Raw genomic sequence first — 20,018 nt, 5'->3', positions numbered from 1 at the left:
TTCTTCGTGTTTTATATCTGGATTGGTTTGGGAAAAAAGCATAAAAACAGCTAAAATCACAGAATTAGTTTTTTTTTTTTTGTTCCTACACTATTATTAACCTCAATAACATTCATTTCCTCTCATTTCCAATCTATTCTGAAAAACTCACAATATTGTTTTTAGGCCAAAAGGTTGCACCGAGGTAGCTGGATGACTATGTTAAGCGACACAAGTGGGCGGCACAAACACGTGGCGCATCTAGGAGTGACACTGCAGTGGCAGAAAAAACTAGGCCCCAAAGAGTGCATAATGCAAAGAACAAAAAGAGGTGCAAGATGGAATTCTCCTTGGGTCCTCCCACCCACCCTTATGTTGCATAAACAGGACATGCACACTTTAACAAACCAATCATTTCAGCGACAGGGTCTGCCACACTACTGTGGCTGAAATTATTGGTTCGTTTGGGCCCCCACAAAACAAGCTGGCAATCTGTCCCTGCACAAACTAGCTCTACAGAGGCAAGATGTCGTCCTCATCCACCGATTCCTCACCCTTGTCAGTGTTGTGTACATCCTCATCCTCACAGAGTATTAATTCGTCCCAACTGGAATCAACCACCACGGGACCCTCTGTACGTTCTGGAGGTTGGTCTTCCCGGAAGAATTGATAATTCATTTTGATGAACATCATCTCCATGTTTTGTGGCAGCAACCTCCTACGCCTTTCGCTGACAAGGTTCCCGGCTGCACTAAAAACTCTTTCAGAGTACACACTGAAGGGGGGGCAACTTAGGTAAAATAGAGCCAGTTTGTACAGGGGCCTCCAAATTGCCTCTTTTCGTGCCAGTACAGGTACGGACTGTCTGACATGCCTACTTGGATGCTGTCACTGATATAATCCTCCACCATTCTGGTGACAGTATCATATGCAGTGACAGTAGACATGTCAGAAATTGTTGGCAGGTCCTTCAGTCCGGACCAGATGTCCAAACTTGGACCTGCCTGCCCTGCATCACCGCCAGCGGGTTGCTTAGGATATCTAAGTCGTTTCCTGTCAGCCCCAGTTGCGGGAGAAAATGAAGGAGCTGTTAACGTGTCACGTTCCACTTCAGCTGACAGTGTTTTCACCAGCAGGTCTTTGCACCTCTGCAGGCTTCTGTCCGCTGGAGAGACACTACGTAAGCTTTAAACCTAGGATCGAGCACGGTGGCCAAAATGTAGTGGTCTGATTTCAACAGATTGACCACCCTGGAATCCTGGCAAAGTGAATAAAGGGCTGCATCCACAAGTCCCACATACCGAGCGGAATCACTCTGTCTTCCCTTCTCCTTCACTTTCTCCAGCTGCTTCTGCAAAAGCCTGATGAGGGGAATGACCTGACTCAAGCTGGCAGTGTCTGACCTGACTTCACGTGTGGTACCTTGCACCATACGGAAATCATTCTCCACTACGCTTGAGTCAGGTGCATACCCCCTCCTTTGCCTATGTCAGAGGTGGATGTATAGGCTTGAATGGCCTTTTGCCGCTCCTCCATCCTCTGAAGCATATAGAGGGTTGAGTTCCACCTCTTGCTTCAGGTGATGGTAGGGCAGGTTCAATAGTGTTTGCTGGCGCTCCAATCTTCGGCACCCAGTCGCTGAATGGCGAAAGTGGCCAGAAATTTTTCGGGCCACCCAAAGCGTCTCCTGCACGCCCTTGTCGTTTTTCAGAAAATTATGCACCACCAAATTTATTGTGTGAGAAAAACATGGGACGTGCTGGAATTTGCCCAGATGTAATGCCCGTACATTATTGGTGGCATTGTCAGATATCATAAATCCCCAAGAGAGTCTAAGGGGTAAATTTACTAAAGTGAGAGTTTTTAAAAGTGAGTTTTAGAAGTGATGTTGCCCATAGCAACCAATCAGATTCTACTTAACATTTAACTAGCACCTCCTAGAAGGTAATAACTAGAATCTGATTGGTTGCTATGGGCAACATCACTTTTAAAACTCTCACTTTCGTAAATTTAACCCTAAGTGGGGTAAGCCACTTGGTGATGATTTCCCTCAGTTTCTCTAAGAGGTTGTCGGCGGTGTGCCTCTTACTGAAACCGGTGATACACAGCGTACCCTGCCTTGAAACGAGCTGGCGTTTCTGAGATGCGGCTACTGCTGCTGCGTAAGGCGATACATCTACTGTGGGCTGTCACAGTCATATAGTCCTTAGTCTGCCCTGTTCCACTTGTTCACATGTCCGTGGTTAAGTGGACATTGGGTACAACTGCATTTTTTAGGACACTTTTTCTGACGTTTCTGTACATTCTCGGTATCGCTTGCCTAGTGAAGTGGAATCTAGACGGGATTTAGTACCGGGACCACACTACCTCCATCAATTGTCTAAATCCCACTGACTAATGGCGGATACCGGACGCACGTCTAACACCAACATAGCTGTCAAGGCCTCAGTTATCCGCTTTGCAACTGGATGACTGCTGTCGTACTTCATGCTCTTCGCTAAGGACTGTTGGAGAGTCAATTGCTCAGTAAAAGAAGTAGTGGTGTTCCAACTTCCTCTCTGGGATGATCAACGACTCCCAGCAGAAACAACAGCAGCGGCAGCAGTAGGCGTAGCAATCCAAGATGCTCCGGAGGAGTCCTGCATAGGAGAGAAGTCAGTCATGCCAGTGACATGGCCTACAGGACTACTTCCGATCCTGACTGAGGAGGAAATTGACGAGGAGGGAGTTGACGGTGTGGTTTGCAGGCGCTTGGATACAACAGGACAAAGGGATTTAGGTGTCCCTGGACTGTTTATGGTCTTAGCCACAGTTTCTGAACTTGGCAGTAACTTTTTATGAACGCGCTGCAGGTGCCGTATAAGGGAGGATGTTCCCAGGTGGTTAACATCCTTACCCCTACTTATTACACCTTTACATACGCAACATATGGCGAGACAGTACTTGTCCGGATTTGGACTGAAATATTTAGAGACCAAAGAGGTGGAATGTTTGGTCTTCTGCCCAGGCATGACCGTGATGGGCTTTTTCATCCCATGGACAACACCTGTCTCCCCTTGTACTTGATTTAAACAAACCACATCACCATCAGAATCCTCCTAGTCAACTTCCTCCTCAGCGCCAACTACACCAATATCCTCATCCTGTTGTACTTCAACAGTGACATCTTCAATTTGCATATCAGCAAGTGGACTGTGGGTGCTCCTTTCAGCACTTGCAGAAGGCATGCAAATGGTGGAAGGAGCCACCTCTTCCCGTCCAGTGTTGGGAAGGTCAGGCATCGCAACCGCCACCACACATGGACTCTCCTTGGGGATTTGTGATATCTTCTTAGAACGCACAGTTCTTTGCTGTGCTTTTGCCAGGTTAACTCGTTTCATTTTCTAGTGGGAGTAGGAGGACTTTCATCGTCATGTGATGCTGAACCACTAGTCATGAACATAGGGAAGGACCTTAGCCGTTCCTTGCCACTCCGTATTTGTATGAGCGTACCCCTACAGCAGACAGGGTACCTCCTGTAAAAATTATTTGTATGAGTGTACCCTACAGTAGACAGAGCACCCCCTGTAAAAAAGATTTGTAAGAGCGTACACTACAGCACAAAGGGCACTCCCTGGACAACACAACACTACAGCCAGCCAGCCCCTATGGACAGGACAACAGCCAGCCCCCTATATGGACAAAGACAACAGTAGCCAGCCAGCCCCTATGGTCAGCGAGAGCTCCCTCCCTCTTCACAGTAGCCAGACATACTTTATTATTTTTTATTTTTATAACAGTCCTTTTAACACAATGAGCTCTCAGCTCCCTCCTAACTCACAGCTGGAATGAAAAATGGCAGCGATCACGGGACCTTTTATAGAATCCAAAACCCGCGAGAATCCGACAGCGGGATGATCAATTTTTGTCTTGATTTCAGATACGAGTCAGGTGGGAAAACCCGAGCCTGACTCAGTTTGGGGAAGCTCGGATTTTGGAAATCTGAACCCGCTCAGCCCCAATTCATACACTGGGGTGAGGGGACACTAATGTTACAGCATTGCCCCCACTGTGTGCATTGACCGATTCATACACGGGGGTGAGGGGGCACTAATGTTACAGCATTGCCCCCACTGTGTGCATAGATTGATTCATACATGGGGGTGAGGGGCACTAATGTTACAGCATTGCCGCCAATGTGTGCATAGACTGATTCATACATGGGGGTGAGGGGCACTAATGTTACAGCACTGCCCACTGTGTGCATAGACTGATTCATACACTGGGGGTGAGGGGGCACTATTGTTACAGCAGTGCCCCCACTGTGTACATAGACTGATTCATACACTGGGGGTGAGGGGGCACTAATGTTACAGCATTGCCCCCACTGTGTGCATAGACTGATTCATACATGGGGGTGAGGGGGCACTAATGTTACAGCAACTCAAAATACTAGAGTATCAGCATTTTGACATCTTCATATACTATTATAACACTGCTCCTGTAAAGTGGGCATGTGTTAAATTACCTGTAATGAAGTGGGGAGGTGACCCCAAATATCTCACATTTGTTGGGATTCAACAGGGCAACCAAAACTGGGGCACAAGGAATAAGAGAGAGGAGAGGGACAGGTTGGGGAAGTAACGGTGAAGTAAAGGAGATGTAGGACAGCCATAGAGGAGGCGTCATAACTACAATGAAAAGGTGAGGAGTCTTTCATTCCTGATCCACAGGTGGAGGCAATGCCGATGTTGGCGCATGCATATGAGTCACACTGTGCATGCGCCAAGTTTCATTACCCATGGAGGTTGCAGTGTGATTCTCAGGGAGTGTTTGTGGGAGGTAATGGGCGAAGGGTGGCGACTGAATCGCAGGCATGTTGCGACCATTTTTGGGGGCGTGTCTGTGGCTGCAAATTTGTACGAAGTGGTTAAGGCTCCGACGGTTTATTTGAAATGGACATTGAGTGACCATAGGGTTGCTCAGAACATCGATGCTGCGACCGATGGCGCCTCTTTGTATGCAGCTGATGGGCTTCTCAATACAAATCCTGGTAGCTGAGACATTTACATAATTCCACATAACTGCTGCGTACGGATCGCAGCCGCGACGGGATTTGCCTCCACCCCTGAATCAGGCCCTTAGATAGGAAAGTGAGGAGAGAGGAACAGAACATAAGGAAATAGGAGAGGAAGGAGCAGAGGAGAGGCTAAGGGGAGAAGGTGGTATGGACAGAGGGTTGGCAGAAGGGATGGAGACAGGCAGCATCAGGAAAGATAAAGTGGGAAATATAGGGATAATGAGCTGACAAGGGAACATAGGAAATGGAGTAAGGCAGTTGTTCCTAAACTTTCTTGAATCGTGGTGCCCCATAAACATTTTTCACGGCACCCCCTAAGCTAATAGTTTCTTATTGAGAAATTTAACAAAAATTATTCAAATTCAATAAATTGTGTTTACCGGTTACTCTTAGGCTCAGTTATGTGGTGGTGGACAGGGTTCTGCTCTGTTTGCCCACATATGATTGGCGGCCACCAGCACTGGTTTTTCCTATCACATTCACCATGTATATTTTGATATGGTTCTGGACCACCAACCCGAAGCTCCCTTGCAAGTACCCCAAGGCATCCCAGGGCGCCACGGCATCCAGTTTGGGAACCACTGGAGTAAGGGAAGGGCAGTGAGAGAGAAAACTTACAGGAGCAAGCGGAAAAGAGACAGACGGAAATAATCACAAGTTGGAATATGCAAGGTGCCACTTATTTCAGGAGGACCAGACTTTGGCCAGATGAACAGATATATAAATGTGCACAAACTAATCACACCGCTGTGCTCACCCCACAAACCAATTACTTGTTATGCAAGTCTAAGCAGCTGAAATGGGACCGCTTTACTGCTGAGCTCAAATTTGAACCTTACTTTCCAACATTGCTAATAGCTGGTACTTCTTGTAATCCTGCACCTTAATTCCCTGTGACTGCAAATTTATACAAGCACAGAGTAGAATTTAATTCACCTTTATTAACCAAAAATGAAATACAAAGAACAGTATTAGAAGTCATGAACATGGACAAAGACTATTTAGTTGCCTTAATGGAATTTTAAAGAATTGAGATTGAGAATGGAACGTATTGTCAGTTATTGACCATTATCAACTCATTTTTATGCAGTACAATTAATTAAATGTATATTATCAATCGTGACCCTATACCTACCCAGACCCATTGCCCACCTGTTCCCATGCCTATTCCCTGAATAAAAAGCTTTCCTTTAGAAGTGTCTATTTCTTTAGTTCTTGTTTCGGTTGTGGAACATCGCCTTCTCTAGATCACAGATGGCGACACTCTGCTCCCATTCGCAGAGCAAGGACGTGTAAAGCATGGGGTGCCCGATAAGGCCACCACAATATTTTTCATTATCTTGAGGACCATTCTACTGAATCTAAAATATGAAAAATACGTTAATGGTCGGAAAACAAATTACTTAATTTAATACACACAAATCTTAGACCCTAAACATACTTTTATCACATATGTTGTGTTACTTTTCTGCGGTATGTTTTTGATACACAGCCTTTTTAAATTCGCTCTTTTGAGGTTCAAACACATCATAAAATATCCTGTGTTCCTCGGAATGTTCTCGGATATATAACAGGTCACCCACAGGATAGATGTCGTCTTTTCCTGCCCAGACAGTCAGACTGTACCTGCAATGAGCCAATATTATTGATCATCAGTCTCTGAGCTGAAGTTGAGCTGTTGACAGTGAGTGAACCATATTATGACTTGCTTCTAAAAATATACATTGTTCGATAGGTCTTAATCTGAAACGCAGTAAGCACCCTGATTGCAGATTAGTGACTTCACTCGACAGATAAGGAGACTTTCACTGCAGGTGCATAACAATTGATCTTTATGACGCAAGGCATGCCTATTTAATCTTGGTAAATGCCAAACTAATCTTATTGCAAGCAGAATTCATTTTAACCCATCCTGTACTCTGACGCCAATGTTGGTTCTCCCATGTAAATAATATTGGATGCAACGGATGCCTGAACTGTGTGTTGCCTGCTCTCATTTGTAAAAGTAATGTTGGTTGTCTAAAAGGCAATGTACCAATTATTCAGATTCATGAAGCTTTAAGTTTCTGTGTACTGGAAACAGCCACTGCTCACTGTGGTATAATGCTAGACAAAGCTAGTCTGATAAGTAGGATAATGAGGGAAGTGCGGATGTTTGAATTCCTCCCAAGGCTAGATATACTGATTGGAAAGTGTAAAAAAGACATGCAAAGCTAATGCACTGATATTAATAACACTGAAGAGACCCGTGTACTGAATACAACAGTAAAACAGTGTGTTATGGAGGCTGTAATGTAAAGGTGCGTACAGACTAGACGATATTTTGCACGATTCGCCTGATTTCCATGAATCGGAAAGACAAATCGTGCAAAATATGTGCAAATCGTGAGTGTCCACTCACGATAACAATGTCGATGCGCGTACCCGCGGGTCGTACATCGCATCTTCAGATCTTGCCTAAAGCAGGCAAGTTCTGCCAATCTCCTACACGATGCACTGGAAATCGTTAAGGAGCACGATAGATCATTGGTCAGATGGGACACTTTTTAGCACCATATGTTGTCCTGGAGTACAGGGGAGCTGCCGGGGAAAAATTCAAGGGAAATCGTTCATAATATCGCATCATGAGCACATCGTCTAGTGTGTACGCACCTTCAGTCCTCTATACACATTCCCAAAAAGAGGAAATAAGCATTTGGATGACAGCGATATGTGACTTAAAAACTAAGTCAAGGCTATGGATTTCAGTATCCATATTACCAGACATAAATTAGTTTATCTTTGACGTTTTCAGCTATTTTTTTAATTATTTTTTTTTTTACAATATCTGAGAAATCGAAAATGCATAATGACAGAAGAAACAAATTATATCCCCAAATAAAACGTTAGAGTAAGATATTTAATTGTACTGATAATTACTGTTGGGATACTCACGGATTGTCGACATTAATGTTGTCAACAGCATTATGCCGACACAGTTGTAATGTTATTTAAAGCATTTTAACTCTGTCGGTATTATAACTTAAAACATAGTCGTAAGGAATCATGTTTTCAGTTATAATCCCGACACGGTTAAAATGCTTTAAATAGAATTGCAACTGTGTAGGCATTCTCCCGTCGGTATAATGCTGCCGACTTATTGACTGTAGATAAAATAACTACTTCTCATTACTGCAATGATTTGGATAGACAATATTTCTTACAGATATATTAATAGTCTATCACTGATTTACCTCTCTGATGTCTGCAACAGCCACTGGAGCTGAGGCCACGACTGTTTTACTAAGGCCGCTCTCACTGGGAAAGTTACTGGCTGGCTTAAAGTTTTACAGATCTTCTCCATTTCCTGCACCATCTCCCAGCTGTAGCCTGAAAGAACAACGAATGTTAGATATAATACTGCCGCTAACACCCTTCTCAGCCACAAATGTGAGGGTGGTAATATATGTAATGCAAAATGATATCAATGAAACCTTAATAATTAGAATCATTCACAATTGGACAGGATTTCAAATGAATATAAAATTACAAAAACATCAGATTAAAAAATGTGTTTCAGGCAACGGGCAGCAATGGAAACATTATAAAAGAATAGTCCTATTTGTATACCAAGAAAAGTGAGGATACAGATATTATATCTTCTAGTCTAAAGCTGGGTACACAACTGAAAGATATATCTGCAGATGATGGTTGTTCATATACACTAAACAACCATCACTGCCATCTGGCCGGGGGGTCGCATGGAGTTCCTCCTACCCACTCCCCACCAGCCTGTACAGCAAGTGTACGGACGGTCATCTGGCAGCCAGTATATGCAGCACGATGCAGCAATATATCTTCAGATATATAGGGCATAGGCTGATGTGCAGCACAGCCAATGCGATATGTCTGTGAACTACGCCATTCACAAACATATCGTCTATATACACTGACCGACGCACACACGATATATTGGCCGTTCAATTGATACGGCCGATATGTTGACCAGTGTGTACCCAGCATAAGTTATTAAAATAGTCAGGAGAAAAAAAAACTAACAATATGCAAATATGAAGTTGCAGATATACAGTAATTATTCTTAAACATGAAGGTGAAATAATAATTAGCCTTACTGAAATGATGCACTTTGATGTAGATATATACGTATACAAGTCACTTCTAGCATACACAGGAAATCCTGAACCACAATTTCAAATTGAAGTCCGTTGCCGATTATGCCGCATACATGTTTGAGACAATTGACCAGTGAAATATGATAAACTGGTTCTAAATTTGTTCATTTGTAGTTTCTACCAACATCAGAGTTGGAGCTACACACAGGGCAGATCAGTATAAAAAGAAAGTAATAATAATGTAAAAATGTGTTTTCTGAAATACTATACTATACTCCCTGGGATTTATGCTCACAAACTCTCCCGGCTTGCACATCTACAGCAGCTGACGCCCCATGTGACCCGCGCAGATTCCTGGGAGTGAGACACTTGGAGGGCTGCGGACGGAGCGCTCACAGAGAGGGACGGCTCCTGGTTCTTCCACTGCACCTCACTTTGTCCCAGCATTCCCCCTTCTTACAAAAATCAGAGACCAGAATGTTTTTCTGCCCAGGGATCTCTGCATGGAGAGATTAAAGGCAGTATACCTGCATTGGGGTCCTCTGATGCCAGCTGCCATACACAGCGACTATGAGAAATTACCTCAGTATCTCAGTAATCTTGTTCAATAGAAGGTTAACATGTGTATGTAAGCCATGGAAGCGTTGGCATGTTCATGTATGTCAGTACATACATTATAGGACAAAATGTTCCCACACATTGCGGGTAGCCACGGAGAGGGGTCATAAGTTCAAAGAGTGTCCATTTTGCTGTAAGGATAAGTTCACATCACACTATACCAGTGCCAAGTCCCGTGGCAAGGAATGGGTTAACATTATTGTGTCCAACATCATTTTTACATTTATTCTCGACATTTCCGCCTCTTGGTAAAGCCGCCAATATGCGGAGAAACGCGTTGAGGACATAGACCATCAGTTGAGAGCTGAGCCCAGTTATCAATACTCCCTGGGATTTATGCTCACAAACTCTCCCGGCTTGCACATCTACAGCAGCTGACGCCCCATGTGACCCGCGCAGATTCCTGGGAGTGAGACACTTGGAGGGCTGTGGACGGAGCGCTCACAGAGAGGGATGGCTTTGCTTGGTGCCGGTTACCAATTTTATATTGCAGGAGCCATCAGCACTTGAAAGCCGCTGGAGCAGCGGGACTGACAGGAGGAGAGTGAGTACAGCGGAGCACTGAGTGATCTTCACTCTATATCATTACACAGCCAAATACTGGAAGTGTACATCAAAGTGCACTGTGGAACATTGTAAGCCATTTAGTTACACTGGGCCTTTCATCTCTCAATTCATTATTGCTACATTTGTTGCCTACTCTCGGTGACCAGATACATTGTTGTTAACTGGGTCCTTTTTGACTTGGTTTAAGACACGTTTGTGCAGATTCATTAGTTAGGTGTATACCCACCAGCTGAGAACTATTAGAGAACTTTCTATTTAATCTGTTCATTTGTGTATAGACACTATTGATCTGATATTCTGTGTTCTATTTAGTACATGTTGTTTATATGCTTTTATACCCCCGGGAGTTTTATTATATGCTTTTGGATGATTTTCACACTCAGATTTATGATATTTTAATAAAGGATATTTAATACTCCCCGACATGTGTTAAAAGGTGCCGCCTACTTTTTCTGTGTGTATTTTTACATTTATTCTCACCTGGCTCAACAAATACATAGAATAGATTATGAAGAGGACTGACACAGCCAAGTGTTGTCCTTGGGACTGACGTAAATAAGAGTAAATAGGCATTGTGTAGCAAGCAGTCATTAGGCAAGAATGTCTTGTTTTCCTGTGATAATATACGCAAACATTGCCAGATAGTGGAGAATACTGCACCACAGAAATGTATTGGGAGTACAGTGGTGTTTCAAAAGCAAACATTGCATTCTTATATATATATATATATATATATATTTACTAAGATTCACTATCACACCCTATAGGCAACTGTTATGCCATAGAAAACCACACTGGAGTAGAACAGTTGTTTTCCTATGTTCCTGGGTCAGAGCATTTATTTCAGTCACTCTTCATGTCCTTCACATCTGAAAGGTAAGAGAAATCAGAAAAGGGGGCGCCAATGGATTGTGGGTGCTGAGATACAGATATAAATAACAATATATGAGGTGCTGAGCCTCACAAAAAAACCTTAGAAGGTTCAGAAGAAAATAGGGAAAAAGAAGTGCAGTACAACTGGTAAATTGATTGGTTAATTTAATGTAGAAAAAAATCATAAAATATAGAGGCAATAAAAATAAATAATTGGATGAAAATCGACAATAAAAACCAAATAAGTTATGGAGCAAATGATAAACAATAACAGCCAAGGATATGCAGCTGAATATACCAGTGATCAGATCCTTCTAGAAAGGAGCATTTAAATACAGCTTTTAAAATATATCACTTTAAGCAGCATGACTGAATCAAAAAAGTGCCATGTAGGAAACTCAGAGATGTAACCATTAGTTTCAGTCTCTAAAAAGTACAATGTATCTGATATATTCAGAATTTGGTGACCATATGTACTGACACATTAGTAGTTGCAGATCTCCAATTCTTTAAGATGCAGGAGCGATTCCTTCAGTAAATGTAGAGACAGTACAAAAGTTAATTGAATCTCCACCTTGATATTATGTGTATGTAAGGTACCTTACAGATGGAGCCGTGGCAAAGGAGACCCCGCAAGCTTGCACCTCCGCAGCGTCCTCGGTATCCAGCAATAAGCAACAAGTGTAGCTGGAGGCATAAATGACTACAGGATCCGGGTAAATGCCGCCAGACATACAAATTCCCGGTGCACCAAATAGGGAGCTGGAGGCACGGAGGAATCCCTCGGATGATCCGTAGCTGCCGGAGTGCAGAGATCCCGGTAGGTGGCTGTCCGGTCTGAAGACGCTGTTAGTTAGCGGGCCCAGCTCCCGATGCAATGTAGGTTGATAAACCTTGGTGTTCCCAATGCACCAAATTGAGGACTAGAGGCACAGAGATTCCCACAGGTATACTGTGCGGTGTCCAGCTTCTGGAGGCGGAAGCCGCGGCAATGAGCAGACCAGTCTGTGTATGCCGCTAAAGGTGAGTCCAGCTCCCAATGGAGCAGTAGGAAGGATCACTGAATCAGCGTGACTGCACGTCCTGGGCTGGTGTAGGAAGGTAGTGCTGCTTGACGCGTTCTCAGCAAGAAAGCGGTTTCTTCAAAAAGCAATAATGGTCTATAGTAAGTGTCTCTTCTTTAAAGTGCTAACTGGCCAATGGTGTCAGAGAGAGAGAGCTTAAACAGCAGGTTACAATCCAGACCAATTAAGCACATATCTCCAACTTGATTAATTTGTCAATTGGAGATATTAAGACACAGAAAACAATAAATAAATATAAATAAAAATAAATAAATATATATATGTAGAACTGTCAAACAGATATATAATAAAAAATACACATAATAATAAATGACAATATAAAATCGCAATTAATAATGAATAATACATTGCTTTTAAACCATTTGAATAAAGGATCTAAAGGGGAGGACCTGATAGCTCTGAGGTAATCAATATATAACTATAAAAAATAAAAAGATAGAAAATATATATATATAAAAAACATAATAAAAATATATTATACCCAATAGAATGTCAATATTAAAATATAAGAATATATATTAATAAATTTGAATAAAAAGTAGCAATATAGTAATAACTAATTGGTACCAATAATAAATGCCAATAGAATAGACCCCAAATCTTCCTGAATATTAACATATATAATCATACAAAGTCCCTGAGGAGAAAGGAAAATGACCTATAACTAGATCATCTGAAAGGTCCCTGGCTAGAAGCACCTGTCAGGCAAAGGAAAACTGCGCTTTAAAGTCTGTGCTGGGACACCAGAAACGTAAATAAAAAGAAAATGATATAGATATGAAATTAATTTAATAAGCTGAAAATCTGCACAAAATGACACATGGATACATAATTAGGAGTTGATCAGGCTCTCATAATTAAAAAGCCCAAGGGATAGCATAAAAAACATACAATAAACGTATCAAACAGAACAAACTTGTACCAATTGAAGTATCCTAATTGAACACTGATGGATATTGGGTAATGACCCCATAGATTCTGGCTTGAAAAAGGCTACAGTGGTAGCCGAAACGCGTTGCTGTTTCCCCTTGAACACTGGAGTGTATTTGGAGTCAGCGTTTGTTCCACTTATCTACACCATTGGACAGCTGACATTATCATCATCTGCTGCAGTTTTGTCCACTGCCAACCACCTGGAGACGGGAGCTAACCTCGCCTGCTCGCCTGGCTTTCCGGTCCTAATACTGACCGCTCCATCACCCACGCTGCTCACCTGAGATGCTCAGCGGCTGGATCGTTGTGGCTAGCCTTCATTCACGGCAAGCTCCTGTCCTGCACCATTCCGGCGACTTGAGGTACGGGAGAGGAATCCATCTCCGTGCTCTACACATTAGAGCCACCGTTCACCCCTTTGCCATCTAGCCACCGTGTTCTGGATACGGCTTCTAGCAGGCGCTCAGTGGCTACATCACCATCTGGAGCTGTGTTTCCCCTGCAGCGTCCTGACCTGTTATAAGGTAACTCTTACATCATTGCACTGACTTTACAAGTGATTCCCTCTACCAACTACTGAGACATGTTACCCTTGATGTATTGTTAGAATTTGGGGAGTCAGTCCAATCCCTGACCCTATATTATCCCTTCTGAGCAGGTGCTATTTACGAGACTGTTATTCTTAATTTTATACTACAAGGAACAGTTTGTTATATAAGCGACCACCATTAAACAGTCTATTCATTTACACCGATGTGACAGTGAGATCGTCACCACCTCTCAAATTACTCCTTTTTATGTATGTTTATTTTTATATATTTACTGCAGTAAACAGAATCTACGGGGTCATTACCCAATATCCTTCAGTGTTCAATTAGGATACTTCAATTGGTACAAGGTTGTTCCGTTTGATACATTTATTGTATGTTTTTTATGCTATCCCTTTGGCTTTTTAATTATGAGTCTGATCAACTCCTACTTATGTATCCATGTGTCATTTTGTGCTGATTTTCAGCTTATTAAATTTATTTCATATCTATATAATTTTCTTTTTATTTACGTTTCTGGTGTCCCAGCACAGACTTTAAAGCGCAGTTTTCCTTTGCCTATTTGTGTTGTAAGGTTGACATTTACCTTATTTTTCTGCGGCATTGTTGTCTGATCCCCCTGCTTTATTAAGCGCTAGGTATCCTTTTTGTGTTTTAGAAGCACCTGTCAGCCCAAAGAGAGAAAGTGTGGCTATAGAGACTTTCAGTCACATTCTCCCTACAGGAGGGGCTGTGTCTCCTCAAACCAACACAAATGCAATAGGTAGATTCAATAAAAAGCAGAGAGCTTCTCGCCAATAAATTCTTCACTGAAAATATGTTCCATAGAACTATGTATTAGAGCAATACAGAGCATGACATCTTAAAGAAGCAGCCATTTCAATGTTCAAAAATCCCATTCTTCACGTGCAGAAAGACTGACCCGTCACCTCTCCACCAAGTGTAGGTGCCTGTAACGTTGCATACACACAGCTTGGTTAGTGTGCATGACCAGAACAAATCTGAGTTCTGCTATGTAATTGGGCGTACCTCCATCCAACTGAGCAGAAGGCCCTTTGTGTCATCACTGGTCAAGCTTATTTATAACCCAAGTGTCAGGATGCAGCCTGGGATCATCCGCTACTCACCTCTGCACCGGCGACCTTGGGCTTAGGTATTCAGTTGCTGACAGTGGAGGTGAGTGGTGACTGAGTATTCTCCCCAGTGACTCCAAGGGCTTCCATGCGTGCATCCTGGTTCCCGTGGTAGCGGGCATGGACGCAGCCATGTTGGTCAATATCACCCGACTAGTCTCGTCCAATGGTAGTCCTGTGGTCACTCAGCTGAACCTCTGATCCAATGACCATCTACCTAAGGGTATTTAGGTCTGACTCCAGGAACAGGAAGTTGCTTGATCAACTTAATCTCTTCAATCACTTCAAGTCTTCAGTGTTCCAGAGACTACTTCTTCACTCCAGGCTCCCGATTGTTTTCAACTTCCAGTGTTTTCCAGCGATTCTCTCTCCAGTGTGCAGTTCAGCTATTCATGCTTATTCCCTGAGTTATAAGTATTTGCTCTCATGCTGAATTCAGGTGTGCTCTCCAGCTCTCTCCATGTGTTACATGCTTCAGCTGTTAAACTGATTACCAGTATTTGGAGTTTCACTTCTCATGCAGATTTTCCTGAGTCACATGTCCAGCTCTCTTCCTGTGTTACATGCTTCAGCTGTCAAGCTGATTAACAGTATTCAGAGTTTCCTTTCTCATGCTGATTTTCCTGAGTTACATGTTCACCTCTCACATAGTTACAGAGCAAGCCTGCAATTAGATCTCTATCAATTCTCAGTGCATCCCTGTGTCTGCATTCCCTGTGTTCCTTACAGCGAGTCAGTCTTAGGATCTTCCGTGTCTCCCAGAGCAAGCCTGCATCTGGTTCATTTCCAGTACCACTCTATTTCCAGTGTTTCCCAGTGCCATCCCATTTCTAATAATCTCCAGTTTGTCTCATTGCTAGTAAGCTCCAGTGTTACCACAGCTTTCAGTAACTTCCAGTGTTATTACATTTTCCAATAATTCAGTGTTATTTACTAGTATTATATCCCTGTCTTCTGTCACTCCCAAGTACCTGTCCAGAGGGTCGAGACCTGCTCACTTGGTGCGGCAAAACCCAAATCCCAATAGGAGGGGTCACTGGTGAAGACCACCTAGTGGATTAGACTCTGCGCCTCTGGGCAGTTCTAGCCAAACCTGGGTTTGGCCGCAATAAGAAGACATTTTAACTGTCACCTCGTCTGCTGTTGCTCTACCACCCTAACCCTCCAGTTCTTGGCCTCAACAGAGGAGTCCCTAGTTCCCGGTTGTGACACCAAGAGAGTGAGAAGTACATCACTTATATGCTATACAATCACTACAACTTAGCTACTGTGCAGGAGGTAAGGGGATGGACCTATCCTATTATCTCTGTTTAACTCTTTAATGCATCCATTACTTAAGTTAAGTGCAGGAGAGAATACAAAAGAATACAAGAATACAAGAGATGGTCTGGCACTCAGTCATTGTGACATTTGTGTTTGCTCTGCACAACCATATTATCACACCAGTGTTCAGCTATTGTCAGCCGTGCATGCGTGGGACCCTAGTCCCTTATGTACACAACCCAAGTACTAGCCAGGAAAAACGAGGAAGCGATCGAGAGCAAGGAGGAGTGTTATTGCCACTAACCAGTGAATCATAAAATCTAAATTCTATGCAGCACAAACCTAGTTATGAGTAAACTATCATGCTTATGGATTGTCTAAAGAAACCGAACAACCAGGATGAAGCCCAGTGTAAACAAACAATGGCAGCGACCTAAAGCTAATTGTGCCACTGTGTGCCCTTTATTACAACATTTTGCAAATTGCTCGCCATCCGGAAAACATACTCCCTTGATTTATCATGTCCACGCCTCAACATAAATCACCTAATTCCTAAGCACTTGTGAATATTCCTAGCATACATACTGCAGCCAATTCTGCTAACCCACCCACTGTACATTTCCATGCACTGAGGGATTTGTGTTTGTATACAATAACGATATTACTTAACCACTGAGGATACCTCTAGGACATGACTTTGTAGTATCTCTGTTAATTTAACTGCTGTGGATTCGCTAGTATGAAAAAAGAAAACATTTATATGAGTCATAATATTGGCAAAAAATTGTTGACTGGAGAGAGTAGATTTTTAAACTTACCTGTTTATTTCCATTTAATAACTTTTATAGTTAATGTGTGTTTATTAAAAGTTATTAATTATTGATTAAGTCTACTTAATCATTTTTAGCATTTTATTTTCTATTACTTAGTATTTTAAATTGGTGCAAATAACTCAGCACTGTCTTAATCTATTTACACATTTGTATTTCTTGATCCGGGCATGGACTATTCCCTGACAGCGGCAGAGTTCTTACACCTATAAGCAGCCACACCTGCACCTACAGTGGTTTCCTTCAATTGCAAATGTTATTTTAGGAGTGCTGAGCTAATTTAACCATTTACATTTGACATACTCCCTCAACAAACGGGCTGAATGATCAGGATTAGAGGATTACATGTATTCTAGTAACTGAGAAAGGAAAAATATAGTGCATGTCATACTTTGTGAAGAAGATAGAAAAAGCCATTACAACTTTTAATTTCTTTTATACATAATATTCTGAAACATGCATGTACAGATGAGTACAATTGTTGCAGTTGCACCAAACATCCCCTCTTGACGTGCCAGGTCCTGTGCGGCTCTTCTTAAGCCAGGATGCACCAGGTGGCTGCACTGATTAATTAGATATGCAACATTTATACGTATATCTGTGTGTGACTGACTCTAAATCTGTATACGAAGTACTACAATGCAGCGGCCGCAGATTCTTTCCACGCCCAGTTCCACTGAGCTTCGTTTATAGACTCAGTCGCACACAGAACAAGTTTCACATACCACATCTGTATGTATAAGGCCCAATACAAGCAACCTATTGCTGGCCATACACTTGCACGATTTTGGGCCGACTGCCCGATTTTCGAAGGGTCATAAGGATCTTGTGAAAATCGTGTATTATTTTAGTAAGATAAAATCCGATGTGCGCTCCCGCAGCTCCTATAATCGGATCTTTTGATCAGATGTGCAACACATCTTGTCCATCGTATCGTGCGCAGATCGTGCCGTTTATTTTGTTCATGCGATCCATCATGTGGAAATTCAAGTCATTTCAATGACTGTTTCCCAATGAGCCTGTGAGACACAGGATCGATCATACGACAGATCCTGTGCTAAGAAAAACAGCAAACATGCTGCCGGGACTGCCAGGGAGCTCCGGGGAGTCGGAGGGAAATCGTATGATGAATTGGATCTTATGCTGGTCGTGTAGGTGTTTGGCCAGCTTATAAATTCTATACTCCGAAGAAAAAAAAAAAAGGAATAAACTTTATAAATGGCATAAATCATCCTTACCAAGATATTCAGCCATGTCTAGCGTAACAATCTCATGCCTATCACTGTCCAATGCTTCTTGTATGTATCCAATTAGTATGCAGTCGGGCAGCCGGCGGACCTAATCCCTATAGCCGGCTTCCCAGCTGCTTTATATCGGTGAGGGTTAAATGACAGGCATCTAAATCTAGATTGAAGGGATGCTGGGCGCGGACAGCCGCGGGTGGGGGGGGGGGGGAGGGCTATAGGTTTAGGGCTCCCGGGGGGATTTAGGGTTAGGCACCCCCCCCCGGGAGGTTAGGGTTAGGCTAGGGAGAGTTAGGCACCCCTGGGGGAACTTAGGTTTAGGCGGCGGGGTAGGGATGGGGATAGGTTTAGGTATTTAGACGGGGGATTAGGGTTAGGCACCCCTAAGGGAGGGTTAGGGGAAGGATTTAGTTAGTCTATACTTACCTTAGGGACGATCGGGATTTTCACCCATGTCGGGCAGCCACTGCGGGATTCCAACGGCTGGACGTAAATCATACCAATTCCATTCAATTACCCATATAACCAGACCAATGCCCAACATATGGACATGTGGCCAGTACATGCCCAACCTACTGTGGGCCCATACTCAGTACATGTGCCTAACATATGTATCATACAGTTATGTCTCACTCCCCAGTGGGGATCACTGGTTTCCCACAAAATAATGTTTTCAGATGAAATGTAACCCTCTATGCTGGCTACCTTAATCTCTCCTATTTTGGTGGTGTTGATGGAACTTACTGCTAGTATCAATTCCTGCCTGTCTATACCTTCTAACAATCGATTCCTGCCTATACCTTCTAACAATATTCCTTAATTGTCGCTATTCAACGTTATGAGTCGCACAAGAAATAAATGCTTTCAGGGCCTGATTCAGACCATCGCGACCATCTTCCTGGCCGCTCGCTATAGCTGTGGCTGGTCACCCACAGCTATGCGAGCGGCCAGGAGGCCGCTCTAAAAAAACAGAAGGCAAGCCCTGATTCAGAGCGAGCGCTCTGTCAGAGCGTCCGGCTCTGAATCAGGCCCTGAGTGTGGTTCCAAAGCACAAAAAGATATTCGATATAAAAAACAGATGGTTACACGCTGTGATCTAAATACAATTAGTGCAAGTAAATCATACAGACCCAAGGTACAGTTGTTACATACGCACGCGCTCTGGACCCAGATAATGGCATCAGCAATAGAAAACTCCGTCAACAGTACAGCAAGAAGACTGATGTCTGAGATCAGAGAGCCCATATATATACTCTTTACAGGGATAGACAATACAATAGACAAGTTTGGCATGATTCCACTGGTTCTTCTTAAAGGTGCTTTTCTTACAGGATAGTTCATGGGTCAATTCAAATGGACACAAGTCAGCCTCCAACAGCCCTTTGTGTCCTTATTCCCGCTGCATGCTAATCTAAGCTGATAACATTACAGAGTACATTTTAATGTTTTAACTCTCTATAGTCCATAGTTTGCAGACGCATGTTGCGATCTTCTCACCGATGATACCGGAAATCTACTGAGACACAGTGGATCAGTACAACACCAAACACGGTCTGCTTACCACTAAACCTTAGATATCAAATAACCTTTATTTCACAACATTAATAATTACTGACTAAACCTTGAATATTACACTTTAATGCTAGGGAACCTTTTATGTAAGTATTGGGTAATTGAGAAAGGACGCTAGTTAGCGCTGTGCGGCTATGTGTTTTGTGGAGTACACCATGGTACGTGTTTTGCAGAGTTAATCATTTTATATGTTTTAATGACT

The 20,018-nt window shown here is 42.9% G+C and overlaps 1 protein-coding gene and 1 long non-coding RNA gene across 2 annotated transcripts in view; one reads left to right on the top strand and one right to left on the bottom strand.

Moving 5' to 3' along the window:
• LOC148509041 (uncharacterized) overlaps window positions 1-6,206 on the top strand; it is a 44,917-nt gene extending 38,711 nt beyond the window's left edge. Inside the window, exon 4 of the long non-coding RNA XR_015869502.1 lies at window positions 5,432-6,206. This is a non-coding gene — a long non-coding RNA (uncharacterized LOC148509041). The remainder of the gene's footprint in view (window positions 1-5,431) is intronic.
• Window positions 5,978-20,018, bottom strand: part of FAM151B (family with sequence similarity 151 member B) — a 67,836-nt gene continuing 53,795 nt past the window's right edge. The window contains exons 5-7 of the mRNA XM_088443783.1: window positions 8,272-8,407; window positions 6,480-6,664; window positions 5,978-6,399 (exon numbers count right to left, since the gene is read on the bottom strand). Of these exons, the coding sequence (XP_088299909.1) occupies window positions 6,499-6,664; window positions 8,272-8,407 (302 nt within the window). The 3' untranslated portion in view covers window positions 5,978-6,399; window positions 6,480-6,498. The remainder of the gene's footprint in view (window positions 6,400-6,479; window positions 6,665-8,271; window positions 8,408-20,018) is intronic.

Source organism: Taudactylus pleione, unplaced genomic scaffold (genome assembly GCF_031769625.1).
Source record: "Taudactylus pleione unplaced genomic scaffold, aTauple2 ptg000333l, whole genome shotgun sequence".
In the NCBI taxonomy this organism is placed as follows: Eukaryota; Metazoa; Chordata; class Amphibia; order Anura; family Myobatrachidae; genus Taudactylus; species Taudactylus pleione.
This window is presented reverse-complemented; position numbering and strand designations above follow the sequence as displayed.